The sequence below is a fragment of the Pinus tabuliformis genome, chromosome J (genome assembly GCF_031772625.1).
Source record: "Pinus tabuliformis cultivar Carrire ecotype Pingquan chromosome J, CPIR1, whole genome shotgun sequence".
Classification (NCBI taxonomy): domain Eukaryota; kingdom Viridiplantae; phylum Streptophyta; class Pinopsida; order Pinales; family Pinaceae; genus Pinus; species Pinus tabuliformis.
This window is the reverse complement of record NC_142295.1, coordinates 571,433,920-571,454,686: the sequence shown is the minus strand read 5'-3', so window position 1 is coordinate 571,454,686 and position 20,767 is coordinate 571,433,920. Positions and strand designations below refer to the sequence as shown.

Here is a 20,767-nt window from a genome sequence, read left to right as displayed (position 1 = left end):
AAAGATCAAATTTCCACAATTTCACATAAGAAAAGCAGTAAATTTCAGCCTAGTATAGCGAAAAATCCCAACAACATGCATGTGACAAAAGTAAATAACAAGAATAGCATTAAAAGAGCACTTACATGTAAGAAAGAGTATATCCAATCATCAACATATGCCAATAATGAAGCTCCAAGACAAAATGAAAGAGATCCAAACATCAAAATTCATCCATTCATCCAAACTCGTCCTCCAAGAAGGATAGTGAAAATCTCACAAGAGAAGATAACCCAATCCAAGTGATGATGATCAAAATGAATCATCTCACTTCTATTTATACACTCTCTAATGAATTCGATTTAGCTAAATTGGCCTAATTGAGCCCCTAAAATAAAATAATGTGCATAATAACAATACTTTTGGTGACAAGCCCACCTGCAATCCTGCATAAGATCCAATGCGTCCCCTTGCCCTCCAATACAACAAGTCATTAGAATACTCAAGTAATAAAGCTTACAAGTCATGGGATCAATGGGGCACTTCATGGTGGCATGCCTTTCCATAGTGGGCTTTGGCATGTACAAGTGTCTCCAAGCTCAATCTAGGGTTAACCAAGGACCCTATTAGGTGGTTTCAACCTCTAAAGGGGGTGACATGTCCATGGTACATCCTTTAAGTGGTAGGTGGCAAATGATATAATAATGGAATGGAGTGGGGATCAGGGGAATCATCCAGACCACATGTCAAGGTTCATGGGTAGCTATAATAAGGGAAGCCCACACCCGGTTATGTGAGTGTAGGAGGGAGCAAATCGTGGTACATGAGTTACCTAGGCCTTTGTTTTTCCACCCTTCTTCATATGCCTTTGTCTTTTATTGGTTTTTCTTCATAACTGCTCGGGGCTCCAGGGTATGACAGCATGATGTGTAATATGTAGCAGTGGATATCCGATACCCCCTTAAGGAACCTTGATCCTTCATTAATGATGCAAAGGGGGCCCATCCTTGAGTTTTCTACTTTGATCTTCGATCCTTGAGTTTCTTACTTTGATCTTCGATCCTTGATGGTAAAATCCCTAGAAGGTTAACTTATCTACGATATTTTCATTGTTATGAAGGAAAATCGACGGTAAATTTTAGAGCCTTATTGCTCCACTGCTCGATAAAAGAAGGTTCTGAGGGTCTTTTCAGCCCTGTCAGGGGCCGTTTTTTGCATTTTGTTTTTGGAAAAATGGGGGTATGTACTTGTTGTGGGGCGGTTCATCACCCACCAGGGGTTGGGACAATCATGGGTTACTTAATGATTGGGGGGGGGCTCACCTAGGGTCCATAGGAACCAGGGTAATGGCCATGGATAAGGGGTAGAGCTCATGTTTGGCTTTTGCCCACGTGCTAAATTTGTATTTCCCGGCCATCTTTTGCATTTTGTGGTACATTTCCTGTTGAGAGTGGCCAAATTATGCTTTTTCTTTTACTTTTAGCTACATCAACCTCCGGGACATCATTCCAGGCCTAACCCCAGGTGTGGACATGGTGAGGGGGAAGCTAACCCTATGTGGACCCAATCTAGGATGGGAAAATAAATGAATGGAACGGGAGTGATGTAGGTGGTATTGGGAAGCGAGACCATGCAACCAAAGTCGGAATTTCCCATGTAGTTCCAACCCAAAATCCAAATGGTCAGTAAAGGAGATGCCACGGGACTAGGATAAAAGGCTAACTACAAAATCGGGCAATGGAGACAAGAATACAAGCCTAACCTACTCTTTCTGTTGAATCCCCCCACCAATTCATGCTCAACTATACAAATGAAAAGCCATAACTTTGGGGTCGGGAGGCCCACCTTCAAACATACATTCATAACAGATGGGCGAGTGACTACATCGCTGGCTCAGGTGGCGGAGAAAATGGCACATCGAGCTATTTGGAGGATACAAGGGGTTATTGGTTGTCGGCTGAGGACCATCTAGCAGAAAAATTTTCTCCTATATGCACTACCCACATGTGGTGGGTAACAATGCTCCAGTGAGAGATTATAAGAGCAAGTCGATGGGGGATGGAGAGAGACACAATGTACAGTTGTGAGAGCAAGCAAGGCAAATCAAGCTACCTAGTGCGCAGTATTTAGCAAGGGAAGAGTTCGAGCTAGAGGGAGAGCATCGGAGAGTGGAAGCAGCAGAAAATTCAAGAGCAGGATTCTGAAGAATTTTCTAGTGTTTCCTCAGTGTGACACAGGGAAGACAAAGAAGGATGAATTATTTGCAGAGAGGGCCACAGAAGCCAATGCAAATTGCCAAAAACCCTTGAGCGAGTTGTCGAAAGAGAGAGGATTCAGTTGCCAGAGGCAAGATAAGCTTCGAGGAGTTAGAACGAGTCACTTCCAGAGGCAGAGAGAGGCAAGACAGCTCACTTGGAGCCAATTTACAAGCAGTTTGTTATCCAAAGCTAGCAGTGCAAGTTCCAGGCTACAGTGCAAATAGTCAGTGTGGGATTCGAGCAGGACAAAGGAGGTAGAGTTGTTTGATCTCCAGAATATTTTGCCAGTATATTTTCCGGAAGATTGCCAGTTGGGCATTTAGATTATTGCACTCCCAAATTTTTTGCATAATAATAAAATAAACCCTCATATGCCGCACCGGCTTTCCCTTCGGGGTTTTTCCAGGGACATTTAGTCCAAAACATTGGTGTCTATTTTTATGTGTATGCATCTATTTCTCATTTCCTAATTTTACTTCCGTAACATATTTTATTTGTGAAGAATGCATCAGTGAGTTACTTGTTATTTGTTGTAAAGAAATAAACTGTTAATCAGTGAGGAGAATAATTTCCAGTTAGTGCATTTAAGGAAATTTCACATGGTATCAAAAAATTATTAATCACCTCGGAGGCTCAGAAGCGAAAGATCGAGATTGTGCAGTTTCAGAGGGAGATCTGAAGCACAAGGTTCAGATCTACGCAGGCCAAGCCAGGGGTGCAAATTGCAGAGGCAGGAAATTCGATTTCCAGATCCAGTGCGGAGGAAAAGTGCGAATTGCCTTAGAGCAGAGTTTGTAGGCAGTGTGGTTGTCCGGAAGCAGTTCTAGTGAGAAGATCAGTTGATTCGATGAGTAGATCTAGGCGCAGAAGATTTTCAGCAAGGGTTTATAGTTAGATCTGCACGAGCAAATAGAGAAAATCACACGAAGGGAATTTCCAGTTTATTTCTCGGAGGGTTTCTGATTTCCAATTTCTCATAAGAGATCCGTGATTTTCCAGTAGCATCAAGTCGTAGTAGACGTTCTAGTTCAGCCAGTGCGTGCTTCAGGAGCAGCAGTACTTGTGCCAAAAACCGGAGAAGGACTTTCAGAAGGTAGAGCGAGTTGCCCAGTAGAGGAGTAGCAGGCAGTGCGACTGTCGGAGAAGGATTTCCAAAGGCAGGTGAAAGCAGATCTGCGCATTCCAAAGGGAGTGCTAGTAGCAGAAGGAAGGTCGAGCAGGAAAGAGAAGAAGATATCCAAAACTAGTCTCCAGTTTATTTGAGTTTTGCATAAATGGCTTCAATAAGACTCAAGGATTAGCACAGACTTAACAGAGCCTCTAATTTTGGCATATGGAAGGCCAAAATGCAATTCCTATTGGATGAGCATGGTCTAAAGGACTTCGTGAAAAATGTCATGGCAAAGCCAACAAATGTGCAACAGTTGGCAAACTTCAAGAAAGAGATGGCCAAGACTAAGAGGATGGTCCTAGACAGGGTTCTGGATCACATTGAATGTCATGGAAAAGCCAACAGATGCGTAGCAGTTGGCAAACTTCAAGAAAGAGATGACCATGACTAAGAGGATGGTCCTAGATGGGATTCGGGATCACATTGTCCCGCATATTGCAAACAAAAATACGACAAAGGACATGTGGGATGTCGTCATAAAGTTGTATGAGAATCCATAAGAGAATCGCAAAATTATTCTCAAGCAGAAGTTGAGGACAACAAAAATACAGAGGGGTGAAAGCATCACATCCTATCTCGCCAGAATTCAAAATGTCCAAGATGAGCTAGCAGTTGTAGGAGAGAAACCTGAAGCAAGGAACTTGTGCAAATATCTCTAAATGGGTTTACCAAGGAATGGTGGACCTTTGTTTAGGGTATCACTGGACAAGATCAGCTACCAAATTGGGAACGCCTGTGGAGTGATTTCACGCAAGAGGAGCTAAGGCTCAACCTCGCTGAAGGTTCTATAAGAAACAGTGGCAGAGGACCGAAAGCTGAGAAGGAGGAAGAAGAAAATGTTTCCCTTGCAAGTAAAGGGAAGGCAAAGACGGGTCCCATCAAGGGACAGAGCTCAAAAGGAGGGGAGAAGAAGAAAAAGGACATGTCAAAGGTCAAATGTTTCGGATGTGGTGAATTTGGTCACTACGTCACCCAGTGTCCAAAGAGGAAGAAGGACAAGAAGGGGCAGCATCTTCGGCAAAGATAGATGAGTTGACCTCTAGATTGGAGGAATTCGCATTGATAGCAACGATACCTCCAGATGGAGGAGCATGATGCTTCAGATGACTTGTATGGGCAGGGTCCATAGGTGAGCAACAGGAAGTCTAGATCAAATCCAGTTGTTGTTCAAATGGATTAGTTCCTTTGCTACGGGAGCCCATGGTTCAGAGCAGCAAGAGAATCTAAGTGTCAACAAAGGCACAGTGAAATCTTGTGGGGCAAATGCAAAGCTAGTTGCAGTGAGATACATGAGTGACAATAGCAGAGCCAGTTGGGTGAAGTTAAGTGCTCGGTAGACAATGCAGAGCTAGTTGCAGTGAGAGGACTCATGGGGTAGTTGCAGAGCCAGTTACAGTGACATAGTAGATCAAGGAGATCGAGCTTCCAATTGCAGTTGCAAGAAATTCATGTGAGGAGGAGGCAATGCGAATTGCCTAGTTGAAGGTGCAGTTCCAGCGAGAGCGATATTCCATGATGGAGTTTCCATCTAAGAGAAATTTCCCAATTATGTTTCAGAGGGAGATCAGGTGAGATCATACTCACTATAGCAGTGGCAGCAGCAGTGTGAGATGGATCAAAGTTTGCGCAGAAACATGATGGACAGTGACAGCTAGTTGTATCACATATGTCAGATATCAGCAGCATGGTCAGCCCAGTGACAGGATGTAGAGTAGTATGGTCGAGAGAGAACACCTTCCTCTCTAAGAGAGAGTTTTAGTTTGTGTATTTTTTGGTAGCATCGGACAGGTGTTCTAGTCTCGATTTTTGTCTAAAAGGCTAAGGAACACGAGATCTCCAAAACCAAAAAAGATTTCGAGAGAAAACACCTAGACGCCACTCAATTAAATTAATTGATCAATAATTTAAAAAGTTTCTAAGTCTAACTTAGGAAAATTGGTTAATTAATGGGAATTAATTGAGGAAATCGAATTGTGCTCTAGAGACTTCCAGAAAAGTGTATTGATGGAGTCAAAGTAATCTGCCATCGATAACGATTAGATCTTGGCCATTGATGCTCTAGAAAGAGATTATAAGAGCAAATAGATGGGATGGAGAGAGACGCAGTTTACAGTTGTGAGCACAAGCAAGCAAGGTAGATCGAGCTACCCAGTACACAATATTCAGGGAGGGAAGAGTTTGAGCTAGAGGGAGAGCATCGGAGAGGGGGAGCAGGATTCCAGAGAATTTTCCAGTGTTTCTTCAATGCCGAAGACGTAGGAGAAAGAGGTTGAACTATCTGCGGAGAAGGTCGCAGAAGCTAATGTGAATTGCCAGAACCCCTTGAGTGAGTTGCCGGAAGAAAGGATTCAGTTGTCGGAGGTAGGATAAGCTTCCAGGAGTCAGAGCAAGTCAATTCCAAAGGCAGAGGGAGGCAGGACTGCTCACTTGGAGCCAATTTCCAGGCAGTGCGTGTTATCTAGGGCCAGCAGTACAAGTTACAGGCTACACTGCAAGTAGCCAGTGTGGGATTTGAGCAAGAGGAGATCTGGGATCTCCAAAATATTTTGCCAGTATATTTTTCGGAGGATTGCCAATTGGGAATCTAGATTATTGTACTCCCAAATTTGTTGGATAATAACAAAATAAACCCTCATTTGCTGCACCGGTTTTCCCTTCGGGGTTTTTCCAGGGACATTTAGTCCAAAAAAATTGGTGTCTATTTTTATGTGTGTGCATCTATTTCTCAATTCTTGATTTTACTTTCGCGACGTATTTTATTTGTGAATAATGCATCAATTAGTTATTTTCTATTCGTCATAAACAAATAAACTGTTATTCAGTTAGGAGAATAATTTCTACTTGGTGCATTTACGGAAATTTCACATAATTATCCAGTAGGGAGGCCGAATTCTATAGTGCAAGTTGCCCAATTTTCCAATGCGAGTAGTTAGGAGAGGGATCGATTTAGCAGATAGAGGTCGGATCAAGTCCCAGGAGGCCTAATGAATTGTTTCCAGAGGCAGAAACAGGCAGGACGACTTGGCAAGAGGTGTTTCCAGGGCAGTGCGAAAGTCCCCAGAGGCTGCAATGCGCATTTCTGCCCAGTGGTGCGAGTGCCAGGGAGAGTGCGAGTGGCCAAGGAGAGGCCAGATTGATTTGCTAAGAGGGAGAAGGATTCTCCCAGTATTTTCCAGTGAAATAAAATTGTTGAAGTTGAGCCAAGAAGGCCAACAGTTGTAATTCTCCATTTTTGTTGCATAACAAAATAAACCCTCATATGCTGCACCGGTTTTCCCTTCATGGTTTTCCCAGGGAATTTTAGTCCATAAATATTGGTGTCTATTTTTTATGTGTGCATCTATTTCTCAATTCCTTATTTTACTTCTGTTGAGGGGCCAAAATGTACCGCCAACGACTAAGGGGTCTCCCCGGTGTGAAATCCCAATTAGACCTCACACCGTTTTGGATAGGAGCCCCATCCGGTATGTGGGCCCGGCTGCCACCATGAACATTTATGCTCTTGGTTATCAAATGAGAGGGTGTCAAAGTGGGACAAGAATGAAATGCCCAGGCAGTGAAACAAAATCAACCCAAGATTGACAAATTGCAGAAAGAGGTACAAACAAGTCTCAGCAACAATAAGAAGAGATATACCATGAGAGGGATTAGTGAGCTAAAACCTCATCAGACATAATAAACAGGAACATGCCAGAAGTCAATTGCAAAGTAGTTCACAATAGGTCACCGACATGGCAAGGAACAAGTAAACACAGATTCGAAAGCGAAACATACATGCAACCACTATGTATCAGTCCATAACATTTGCGTGTATGAAAGCGCACATACAAATATAGTGAAGTACCAGACAGCTAATACAACCACCATGAGTAAGCATGGGAATCAGTGCCAAAGATAAAGAACATATTATTAATATTGCTGCAACTTCAAATACATATCATGCAATTGGTCAATACCCAATAGTGGAACATGGGTTGTTCATACCATTGCCCGATGCCAAAACCCTAGCCCCACTGTAAATCCACTCTACTAGCTACCAAGAGCTGAGTGGCTCTAGCTCTCAAGCATAAATCAGTTATCTATCTTGGCCTCAACTCAAGTGCTAAATGTCCCATCTAACGAGGCGTGAGGATGCATTTATAGAGGTCGGGTGACCGTTCAACTACTGTGGCCTTTGACCTCCCCTCATGCCCTTTCAACTACCCTCATGACTCTTGAGATTACATGCTTTCTTCTCAAGCCTAATCGACTATTACATGCTCAAGTCAGTCTTAGCATAGTTGTTGATATTATGGGTGATGAATATTTGCATCATGATGGAGAAGAGGAAGTGGGTGTAGAGGGTTTTGTAAACCCTAGAACCCATGTTGTGTATATGTGGCGAGGTTGCGGATGCTCGATCCTGAGATAGGCCTATTTTGTTGCTACTATGCTTCGCTCGCATCCATCAATCTTTTGGTGATGCGCCTTCAAGTTTATTGAAAGGTTCTTGGAAACTGGAAGGGGGCATCTGGCTTGCTGAAAGGAAACCCTAGTGTTGGGTCTCATTGCTGACATTGTTGAGAAACCATGGAGACATGAATCGTTGAAGTGCCCGTCATTGTGCCTTGCCCACACCTGACCACCTCTTGTTGTTGTGTTCTTCGTTGAACCCCTATTTGTGTGGGTTCTGTAGAAAACCTAGCTCCCTTCATCTAGGTCATACTTCTGCTTTCTCCAGTGATCTGCAAGAAAACAAATTATATTATCCACATATATATTGCAGACACATGGTCACTTAATAAAGTGTCAGATTTAATCAATAAAATAAGAAACAATTGTTATCAAAAATAATCGATTCTCATAACAGCATTGAGACAGAAATGGAGAAGCACTCATAGTCCTGAAACATTTATGTTGAGATTTGTTTTTCAAGTCTTCTTCGACCCCTGGGGGATATTTCAATTGCCAGCTTTATGAAACCATTCTCGTGCATGAGTATAATATTGTGCGCCTATTTTTTCACACGCAATTCATAGGTAGATCTGTTATGACATGCCAAGAGGGCACTGCGACTCTAAGACAAACTGCCCACCTATATGTTTGTCAATGTTAAATTCGACCTTTCAGGCCTACGCATTGTTATAGTGCATCCCTCCTATTCCCATTTCCTTTTACCATGAAGAAGATGTCATTGGTAAACGAAGAGTTGGACATGCATATTCCTTAGGTTGCAGCTCTGTCGAAGAGGTCGCGTAGTCGGAGTGGAGGGAGAGTTGCATCAGTTGTGAGCTATGTCGCCTGGTTGCATTTGAGGGCAGGTCGCACTTCTCGCTGCATGTTGGAGTGCGACTCCGTGACCAGGGGTCGCATGGTCGCAGATAATGGTTAGTCGCACTTATGGATGCATCCCTGAGGCTTTAAAATGCGATCAACGACTATGAGTGGGAGTGCAACTTCTTGGAGGTCGCAAATTAGTATCTCAACCAGGTCGCGCTTCTTGGAGGCTCGCCAGAGGTGGTAACATGTGACCCAACCACTGTGAGTGGAAGTGCCACTTCTTGGAAGTCGCAAATTAGTATCTCAGCCAGGTCGCGCTTCTTGGAGGCTCGCCAGAGGTGTTAACATGCGACCTAGCAACTGTGAGTGGGAATGCGGCTCACTGTAGGTCGCATAGTCGCACTCTGATGGAGGTCGCGTCCTGGGGGCTCACCTGAGGTGCGACCTAGCGACCGGGGTGGAAATGTGACCCACTGGAGGTATTAGTCACAGCATAGAGCTAGTCGCATTTCAGGATCGCCTCCTTGAGCTTTAATCATGCAACTTTCCAACCTTGGTCAAAACAACCCAACGCTGCATGGGAGGTTCCTGAACTGATGCAATACTGCATTTCTCTACTCACTCTTTGGGATCAGTCCATTTCATCAACTTTGGCTTCCTCCTTTGATCTTGGTGTTTGTAGAATCTGGGACCGTGATTTTCTCTTCATTTTCACCATCGCTCTCAGGCGTTCTGTGTCCTCGGGCACTCGAATCATATATCCTTGCGCTCATGCTTCCTAAGAAGCTCTGTCAAGACCAGGTCGAAACTGTTCCTTGGTTTTTTTTTAGCAGATCCCATGCTCGCAAGACATCTGAAAAACAATTACTATATGCCTTAATGAATATCTCGAACCAGTTGTCGACTTACGTTGCCTTTAATGAGTTTGACTAGGGGCGAGAGCCAAGGCAATGTAAATTTGTTGACACAAGTTTCTCCCATGCATCCTCGTGTGTCTGTTATCACCTGAACACAAGTAGCACCGCCACACCTTCGAATGAATGTCTCCAACACGTGGTTTGTAATATGGAGCACTTAAATATATGGAGGACGCTGCATATTAGAAAGGCCTTCCTCACCACCAATGAACACGACCTCTTGGCAAGCCTTAGTATACATCCTTCGCTCTGACTTGGTTTATTCTGGGGGTTAAAAACATATGGCTTGCATAGAAGTGCGCATTTGGCATTGCGTGCCTAGTAACACGCATACTATTCATAAAACTGTGACTTATGACGTGTAGCATTAATTCTTTCTATGTTTCCTCATATAACCCTTATTCCATGGCATATTCCAATCCAACGTGGCATGGTTGGACCTGCATGCGATATTTCAAGGCGGTATGAGCTACAACCTAAAATAATCCACATCATAATACAAAAGATAAATCCCTTTATGACTTTAGCGTATCGACATCCAATGTCGTTTCATATTTGCAATATCAGAGTGAGGTTATCAACCAAAATAAAATACTTCAGTGAGCATGATCAAATTATCCTTACCCTAAGTACATTTCGCATTGAATGCACTAGAGATATCTCAGGTGGCTTGGTAAACAAAAATGACTCGAATGTTGAAACATTAATTCAAATATTAACATGCAAAGAAAAATTCCAAGTTTTGGAGGCTATAACTCCCATGCATAAACAAACCCTACTCTGGGAAATGAATGCCTACGTTCATGAGCATTAAAGGCATGATGGGTGCGGTTGATGCAAATGAGAATCATTAAAACTTGGTGGAGGGCAAGCCGAGTAATGTCAGCCAAAGCGGAGCTTAAGAGCACTAGGTCTAAACTTACATTCTTGGTTACGATAACCTAGGGTTTTATAATATATGAAAAAAACCATAGTCTTTTCAAACCCTACATTCTCGCAAATCTGAATGCACATGCAGAGGGGTAAGACCAGTCAAGAACCTAGGGGAAAATGCCTTGCAATGACTCTCACCATGATGCCATGTGATGCCAATGAGAAAGCGCCCCTAAAGGAATGAAAATTAGGTTAAAACAAGGAGGGGATCACTCCTTTTGAAGATCCAAGGTTTCTCCCAAACCCTAATATTGTCAATCGCAAGGAAAGCCAAATTGAAACGCATGCTTGTCTAAATATAGGGAAACTACTGATAGCGATACATATCATGCAAAGATGAGTTTCGAAATCATGGGAGACTCTTAACACATCAATGGAGCTATTGACCTTTAAAACCCTAAGGCGATCCTAAGGCTTATATTTGAGATCAAACGTGATGTGCAGATGCAATGTATACAGCGTGAGTGGGCGCATCAAAACGGTTGGGCAGGTAAGGTCGCAGGGAGAGTAACCGATTGAAGGCTTTATCGAAACGCTAGCAACCTAGGGGCAAGAAGTGGGGTACCCAGAATTTTGGATATGCCCAAAAATTTGGGTGGTGTTGTAGCGGCTACAACTTCCACGGAGTATTTTATTTGTGAAGAATGCATCAATGAGTTATTTTTTATTTGTCATAAACAAATAAACTGTATTTAGTTAGAAGAATAATTTCTAGTTGGTGCATTTAAGGAAATTTCACAACCTAATCATCCCTAACATATGTGAGGTAACTTGTTTACAGGTCCTAATCTAGTTATACATTTGAAGGTGAGTTCTTAGCATTAGATATGTTCCACTATGTTGCTTTAATGGTTTTTGTCCCTAATGATTGTTGATCTCACTTGATCTTGATAGATTTATGTCAAGTGGAGTTATCATAGCAGCAGAGATCCCTTAAGGGATGGGGCCAGACCCTCTTCAGCGCCACTCCAAAGGACATTTTTCCCTAGTCTAAGAGCAAAGATGACCTTGATGGTTCAGCGTTATCCCTCCAGAGATGAGCAATGGGCTTTGAGATGATTCCCCATGGTAATACATCCCCTCATGTACCCCCAGATGTTGAAACATTGAGCCATAGAACTTGGACATCAAACTACTTGATGATGTGCCTAGACGGACCAAAGACACCCCTAGGCTGGCCTTGACCCCATTTGATGGACATTGCTTGTTTCTAAGCCTAGATGAGGATGATTTGACTTGGGAGGGCACATCTCTTTGGACCTCAACACTTGTCTTGCATGATGCCATGTCACCCCCACAATCCCTAGAAGGGTAACATAGACCTCTTCACAGATGACGTCATGGTTGGGAAGGCACTTTTGGAGATGTACCCATGCATTTTGAGGATTTCCTCGAGTGATGAGTACTCATGGACCTATTCATCACTTACTTGATGGATATTGAACTCATGGACTTAGTCATCACTTACTAGATGGATATTGATCATTTTTAAAGGATGATGTCATGGTGGAGACCTTTATTTCCCACATGTGTCGGCTCTTTTTAGGCATTTTGTTATGTTTTTGAGCTATTTTAAAGTTGGCTTGTGACTTTTGAGCTTGTTGAACGCTCAAGTGAACCTTTTGTTAATTTTCCAATGTTTTATGCTTAGCACAATCAGTTACAACAATTTTTTTTCACTTAGCAATCGATCTTCCAATGACAGTAAACAATTGTAGATAGAACAGTGATTCAAATGCAATAGAATACAACTAAGAACATGAAACAAGAGAGACATAAGATTTGGTCAAAGACCAGGTAAAAACCCCACAAGGAGGAAAACCCTTTCCAAATTCTTCTTCTATTATATTGTCATCAAATGTTCAGCAAAGAGATATAATATTCCAATTCATCAACAATGAGTCAAAGGTCAACAGCTTTGACTATCCAATTCAACCAATATCCAATGAGATATGAGACCAAAAGTTAAATCTGATCCAAAGTCAAAGTCTGCAATTTTTTGTCAAAGTTGACAGCAGTTAAAGATACCCTAACCAGTCAACCTTCAGCAGTCAAAGTTTCTCCAAATCAGCTCGATCAACAATCAAAGGATGTGGCCTTCTTTGCTAGTCAAATCCCAATCAAAACAGTCAACAAAAGTTCGGTCAAAGGAGAGAGGAAGTCTGTGGTCAAACTTCAGAATTTTTTGCGGTCAACTAAGGTCAAGGTCAGCGATCAACCCAAGTCAAACTACCCAGAAAAGTTCGGCTTCTTCACCAATCAATTCGGCCTTCCAAAATAGAAATTTTCCAAGTCAAACCAAGTCAAAACATCAAGGCAAAGTTGGTCAACGGCTGGTAAAATTGTCCCAATCAAAAAATTAACGCAGAAAATAGATAATGCCTCTTTCCCTTCGCATGTGTGGGATCGAACCTCCCACTTTCAGACATGTATGAACCAAATATATCGAGAGAGAGAGGATGTGATGAGTTGATGATGCTCCAAAGTGATGTGACATGATGTGTATTTATATGAGTTGGAGGAGACCCAATTTGACATTTAGGCTGACCTGTATTTTTGTGCACATGTGGTTCCATCATTAAAAATAATATTTTTCCTTGACCAAATTAAATTCTTCTAAGGGCTAGGAGGGGTCTCTCTGGATGAGGACGACTCTCCAATGGAGGGAATTTATCCCTGATCTGCCAAATTAACACTTTTTAGGCGTTTTTTCTGTAAAATTATGAAAATGAGACTTGGTTTCCCTCATACAAGTAGAGGAGGTGTCATTTCATTTACATCATCATTCACTCATCACACTCTCCTCTCTTAGGGAGTGTGCATTAGTCCTTGTCTTTTCTACTCAGCCAAAATGTGATCTTAATGGTGTGCATTGCTCTTTGAGGGGAATTTTGCTTGAAGATGGTTTCACGGGATTGATTGAAATGATTCTTGTGAGCAATTTGTAAGTTTATTGCACATTTTCTATATTTTGCATGTTATATTGTTTGTAGTAGGGTTTCTACATGTGTTGTGGTTAAAATTGTTAAATTTATCTAGAAATTGTGCTCCTTTATGATATGTAAAAATTGTCTTCCTTGAATCCTTTAAAAGGACTCTGAGTTGTGCATCTTAAATTTAAAATCTTCCATAAAAAGGAACCCGATAGGTTTTGTAAGTAGATTCCCTTGCCATCTTACCCTCTTCAACAAGGGCATCCTCATTGAATTTTACCTAGAAGACTCCATTTTTCCATTTAGAACAAGGCACTAGTCTAGGTGATGTTGATCAAACCCTCTACTTTATTAAATTCTTTCTTTTCTCTCTTTAATTCTAGATCTTTAGGGTTAGGATTAGGATTTACATGAAATATTGCTATGAAGTAATTTTCCTTGATGTGTCATCGTTCTTTAAATAGGAATTTCATCAAATAATTGTCTAAAAGCAAAATATAGCATTTATTGCATGTTAAACCCTATTTCTAGGGCTGATGTCATCATCTATTTGTTGTTGTATGCATGTTTCAACCATAAAAACTCCATTGTAAACCCTAAATCCTTCATATCTAATTGAAAGCCTTGATCCTTTGTTGATTTATCATTGTAAGACTTTTTCTTTTGGCTGTTATATGACGTTGTATACCCCATCATTGCAAATCTAAAAAACTCTAACTTGTAACAGTGCTATAATTTACTTTAGTGGTCTAAGAGTAGAGTGATTGAACTTTGGTGAAAAATATTCTGGCCATCTAGGCTTTGCTAGTAACCTACCCCCATTATTAGACCTCATCCATCAACTAGAGCAATTCTTATTGAATATCATTAAGGTGGTCCTTATAGAGAAGCCTCCCTTGTGGCGCAAACACCACTAAATAGCTGGAGAAACTTGAAAGGCTGCTGAGGTGACAGTGGTAGCCAATCTCTTGTTGCCCTGAGGTCTACACCTGCCTAGTGAGGCTTTGCACTAGGCTTGCAGATTTTGTGGCAACAAGTCCTAAAGTACTGGCCAATAGAAATCATGTTTACATAGATTTTTTTCACAAGCTACAATGCCCTTGGTTCATCTTCTAATTTCACATTTCATATTCTATATGTTTTCCAATGGTTTGAACTTAGAGGTAATTACCAGCATGTTACTACACACTAACCAAAGTCAATTCTAGCTAGGTTCTTGTACATTATGCAATAGTTCTCAACAAAGGTTTTTTACACAACCTCTCAAGAATTTTTTCTGCGACACAACTGTGCGTGCGTAGCACCTGCTACAAAGAAATTGTTCAAAGAAGGAAACTTAAGGTTTGAGCAAAATGAATCTCATCGAACATCTTGGAATATGTTGATGCAGTATGCTATGCAGCTTTACTAAAAGAGTCAGTCACTTTGATCTTTATGACAACAAACTCATAACGGGACTTGGAACTTTTATAGTAGTATATAGATAACAATTATTAAATATTAACATGCAAAAGTCCATACATTTTTCATATGCTCTCTAGGCATCAATGGAGATGCATTGCTTCATGATCTCTGAAATAACACTCTCAAACACAATTATCTCATGACTTTGTAACTAAGACATTGCAGAAAGAATGTTGGAAAGAAATATGGAAATTTACCTGCCGATCAAAATTACAATGAGATTTATTGATTGAGAGTTGCAGGGATGGAAGTGAGGAACTCCATGAAAGTGAACTTTGTGGGGAATTTTCCCTGGTTGAGTGGGAGGATAGAGTTTTGCTGATTAGTAATGAAGATGTGCAAGAGACATTTAATGCCATGCTTGACAATTTTTCAACCTGCACAATGTAAGATATGGTTATAATGAAAGGCAACTGATATTTGATAGAAAAATAAGGAACTCTCAAACACTAGACAACCAATAAAAAGAAGTCAGATAATAGTCTGCATATAGGAAATGAAATCAATGCACAATCTGTGAAAAAAGGATAAATCAAATATGTTTGGCCTCTGATATTGTTATAATCTTAAATTCATCCTAGTTGATAAACAAGGCAATAGTATCAGAAGAGTCAAAATTTTTTAAGAATTTAGGGTGCATACATTCATAAATATGATGGCCAATAGAGAAAATAAAGTAATAATTTAATAATAATGTTGCATCAATACATTCTCTCACACTCTTACATCATGTCTCCATTTATTCCTTGAGTGGCTAAGGTCATTTAACCCATTGTTGCAAATATCATGTCGGCCAATATATGAACAATATACAGAAAATAATTTATCAGCAATATTAGGGAAAATATCGCAAAATTTTAGCGAACATGTAAAAATACAAAAATATTCATTTTTTTCAAACATCTAAAGCAAAAACAACATCAAACAAACTCACCACATAAATCTGAAATGAAAATTGATATATAAGATGCATAATATGTCAACTGATATATTACACATACTGAACCTCAATAGCTGTCCTGAGTCCTGACATGCTGACACAAAATCACATCAAAAAACTAATAATATATCTCATGATTTATTATTCATGAGTCATCTAGATTCTACAATGATAAAATGAAATATACTATGGAATTATCGATTCCCTCTCCCCCTTTCATGGGCAAAGGTAACCCATCCTCTGGAAATAGTAGGTACTAGGGCTAAGGTGGATGCTAAAGTGGAAGTGAAACATCTTCTACTTCTCTAAATCTCCTACTCCAAAGGTATTTGCATTGGAAGTGGAGCATCCTCCTCCTCCTCCTCCTCCCCCTCACCTCCTTCAGGTCATCATTGTACTCCTCCAAGCACTCAAGTGCTTCCTCCATGATAAAACTCTCGGACTCCACTCTCCACTAAACCATGATGTCAATTGCATTGATTGTAATGGCCTCCATGTTAGGTGTTTTTATCAATTTGCTTCACCCACAGCGGGAGATTACAATAGACATAGACATGCCATTAAGGCATATGGATTCTAACAAGTGTGAGGCTTGTTACCACTCAAACTAGCAGAGATCCTAGGAGGGGATCCTATAGAGCAACTACTAGGTCAAGGGCAACAATGGAGTGATAGCCCACTATCACCTCAGCTAAGGCTCCCTGCTCTTTACAGACTTTCACCGATGGGAGGAGTCCCAGTATGTGAGGAATCACTAGAATAGATATAGTCAATGATAAGATAAGGAAGTGATTCCTAAGCCTATTCACAAGAGAGACTCAATTAAATGGGTTGCTTGCTTTAGAAGCAAGGTGATGGGCTCTCTAGGAAGGGCTAAGAGGGCTTTTGAGGATGGGGTTTGGGAGTATGCTTTGTTAAGGAAGCCCCTAGTCTCAAAAGGCCTTATGAATGCTTGGCTTCTAAGTGATCTTTGTGGAATTGGAGTCAACAAGTTGTGGGACCACCAAGGGCCAAGTGGACCTGAAATTAGGTCAAGGATATGAAGTTGATCAATCAAGGATGTACTTGACCTAATTGGGGAAAGGAAGAGGATCAAAGAAATAATCTTGCTTTGATGATTTAGTGCTATGATCCCAATGAGGTTACTAGCCAATGGGAAACCAAGGGCAAGAATTGATCTTCGAGCTAGGGCTTGAAATATCTCAAGATCCCACCATCGGAATCTCGTGAAATTTGGAGGGCTTCTTGAGGACACACCAGCGCAGTTGTGGGCAAGAGATCGAATTCTTTTGATGGCTAAATCGTGAGAAAAGTGATGCCCTAGGTGACCTATGGAGGTTAGACCTAGAAAAAGAGGGCAAGGTGAGGAATTCTCTTTGAAAATGATCACCTATGGAAGGATCAATGCCTAATCCTTTGGGAAGATGGAGTCAAGATGAAATTTGTGATTTAGAGGAACTACACCCAATCAAGGAGCCTCCTAGACAACTTTGCATGGCAATTAGGGCATGAGAGCAACTGCTAGAAGAATTTATACTTCAATTTGCAATAATTGATGACTTATCAAGATATGTTCAATAGAAACAATCTCTAGGAACATTCACCCTTTCACACATGATACATGAGATGATGCAATGCTACAAAAGACTAAATTTCCACAATTTCGCATAAGAAAAGTAGTAAATTTCAGATCTAGTATAGCGAAAATCCCAACAACATCAATGTATTAAAGCAAATAGCAAGAATAGACATGAAAAGATTACTTACATGTGCAAAGAGTATATCCAATCACCAAAATTATGCCAATAATGAAGCTCCAAGACAAGAGAGAGATATCCAAACATCAAAATTCATCCATTACATCCAAAATCCTCCTCCAAAAGGGATAGCAAAAATCTCACAAGAGATAAGAACCCAATCCAAGTGATGATGATGAAAATGAATCATCTCACTTCTATTTATACACTCTCTAATGAATTCGATTTAGCTAAATTGGCCTAATTGAGCCCCTAAAATAAAATAATGTGCATAATAACAATACTTTTGGTGACAAGCCCACCAAATAGCTCAATAACATAATAAGAAGCCTCTCAAGAGGGTCGAATGATGAACAAAGTGAGTCGTTGGGCCTTTGAGGAGGCCTAATGAAGTCCAAGGGGTGCCATGATGAAGAGTTGGACTCCAAACATAGTGGACAAGGGATTGGCCCCTTCTTTTCCAAGCAAAAACCTGTGATGCTCCCAAGTGGGTGTAGGGGGGCACAAGGACATCCTCATGGGTCTCCAAGTGGATCGAAAATGCCTGTAGACCATATGTAGGGGTAGGATGATGATATAAGCCCTCCCTCTACAATAGGAGACATCCTCTGACTCTAGAACATCTACCAAGTAAATGGTGCATGTGTGGAGTCGATTGGGCATGGTGAACCAGGTGCATCATCCTCATCCAAAAGGTGGAACACAAGAAATCAACGAGTGGTGTTGGGGATCCATGAAATACGCTCTGCTATGGTGGAGGCCCATGGCTCTCAATGCTCACCCTAAAAGTGCCCATGTGGCCCTCTAGAGGGCTAGGACCCCATATAGGGAGACCATGCCCCAAATGGAGACCCGCCTGCAATCCTGCATAAGATTCAATGCGTCCCCTTACCCTCCAATACAAAAAATCATTAGAGTAATCAAGTAAAAGAGCTTACAAGTCATGGGATCAATGGGGCACTTCATGGTGGCATGCCCTTCCATAGTGGGCTTTGGCATGTACAAGTGTCTCCAAGCTCAATAGGGGGTTAACCAAGGACCCTATTAGGTGGTTTCAACCTCTAAAGGGGGTGACATGTCCATGGTACATCCCTCAAATGGTAGGTGGTAGATGATATAATAATGGAGCGGAGTGGGGATCAAGGGAATCATCCAGACCACATGTCATGGTACAAGGGTAGTTGTAATAGGGGAAGCCCACACCTAGGTATATGAGTGTAGGATGGAGAAAATCATGGTACATGAGTTACCCTGGCCTTTGTTTTTCCACCCTTCTTCATTTGCCTTTTGCCTTTGACTGATTTTTCTTCATAACTGCTTGGGGGTCCAGGGGATGAGAACATGATGTGTAATATGTAGCAGTGGATACCCACTTAAGGTGGGGCATTTCATTGCCCACTAGGGGTTGGGACAATCATGGGTTCCTTAATAATGGAGGGGGCTCATTTAGGGCCCATAGGAACTAGGGTGATGGCCATGGGTAAGGGATAGAGCTCACGCCTGGCTTTTGCCCACATGCTAAATTTGTATGTTCCGACCATCTTTTGCATTTTGTGGTACATTTCTTGTTGAGAGCGGCCAAATTATGCTTTTTCTTTCCTTTTTAGTTGCATCAACCTCCGAGTTCAGACCCGACCCAAGGTGTGGACAAGGGGAAGGGGAGGCTAACCCTATGTGGACCTAGTGGACCAAATGGGAAAATAGATGAACAGGGCTAAAATGAGTGGAAGGGGAGTGATGTAGGTGGTATTGGGAAGCGGGACCACGCAACCAAATCGAGATTTCCCATGTAGTGCCAACCCTGAAGCCAATGGGTTGTAAAGGAGATCCCATGGGACTAGGATACAAGGGTAACCACGGAATCAGGCAGTGGAGACAAGAATACAAACGTAACCCACTCTTTCCGCCAAATCCCCCCACCATCCATGCCCAAAGTGCCCATGAAAAGTAAACAAAATTACTCAACCAAACCAATGAAAAGTCATAACTTTGGGGTCGGGAGGACCACCTTCAAACATACAATCATGAGAAGTGGTTGAGGGATCACATCACTGGCTCAGGTGGCGAAGACAATGGCACATTGAGATATCTAGTGGCTGCAAGAGGCTGGCTACTGGATGGGGACCATCTAGGAGAAAAAAATTGTCCTATATACACTACCCACAGGTGGTGGGTAACAAGGCTCATATTATAATTAGAGGATGATGAGTCATAAATTAATAAATTAAAACTTAATTTGAACGTTTCTAACCCATTGCACATGTTGGTGTGTAATTTTTCGAACACTTAATTTGAACATTTCTAACCCAATGCAGATGTTGGTATGTAATTTTTCAAACACGTGCAAGTTGCACTCACACCCTAAAGTGTTGCAGCTTGCAAGTTTAAATGAGCACCCAAATGGAAAGTTTGTATAAATCCGATACTCTTCTACCATAATTTGTCCACCAAACATCTAAATGGACAAACCATTTTTTTAAACAAAGACTTAAATTATATTTCCATAGTATCAAATACATAGAGAGGAAAGACATTCAAAGTTGAAACAAAATGAAGCTTACTTGGCATTCTAGTGGCCCTATCTTGTTTAGCCATGTTATAGCCAAATATTCCGATGGCCAACCTATACATATTGATTGTTTTGAAATCATTAAGCATTTAATGGTAGCAAGCACTCTCATAACACATCAAAGGAGTCCATCCATACTCTCAACACCAAATCTAAAACATGTGATTGTGGGACACATCAAGTCCCTTCCTAAGCCAGCAACCCTATATTTGCTCAGTATATGATGATATGCCAAATTACTCCGCCATTTGCACCAATTAGAGACTTCTCACCATTCAACACTCCTCTTGAACGAAGATGGGTCACCACTCGGCAAGTACTTTAACCATTTTGCAATCATGTACTTTTACTTAATGTTTTGGGCATTCTAACATGGATTAATGGGTGATCTGGATGATTGACTGATCTTGACTATAAACTTGTTCTCTGACCTTACCAAGGGGATCAGATTTTGACCCTAGTGTAGTGGGACCAACTCTGGCCTTAGGGTTACAAGAGGTGCACTACTTAGGAAACTTAGATTGAAGTAGCACGTCCACAACCACTCCATACTTACCACTCTTCGCCATTCCTTTGATTTCATGTCC

At 41.4% G+C, this 20,767-nt stretch overlaps 1 protein-coding gene across 2 annotated transcripts in view; it reads right to left on the bottom strand.

Annotated features, from left to right (window-relative positions):
* The window catches only part of LOC149228271 (Ribosomal L18p/L5e family protein), a 75,162-nt gene that overhangs the window by 7,878 nt on the left and 46,517 nt on the right, over positions 1 to 20,767 (bottom strand). For both annotated transcript variants that reach the window (XM_089378134.1, XM_089378135.1), the window contains exon 2: positions 15,112 to 15,291. In XM_089378134.1, the coding sequence (XP_089234260.1) occupies positions 15,112 to 15,273 (162 nt within the window). In that variant the 5' untranslated portion in view covers positions 15,274 to 15,291. The remainder of the gene's footprint in view (positions 1 to 15,111; positions 15,292 to 20,767) is intronic.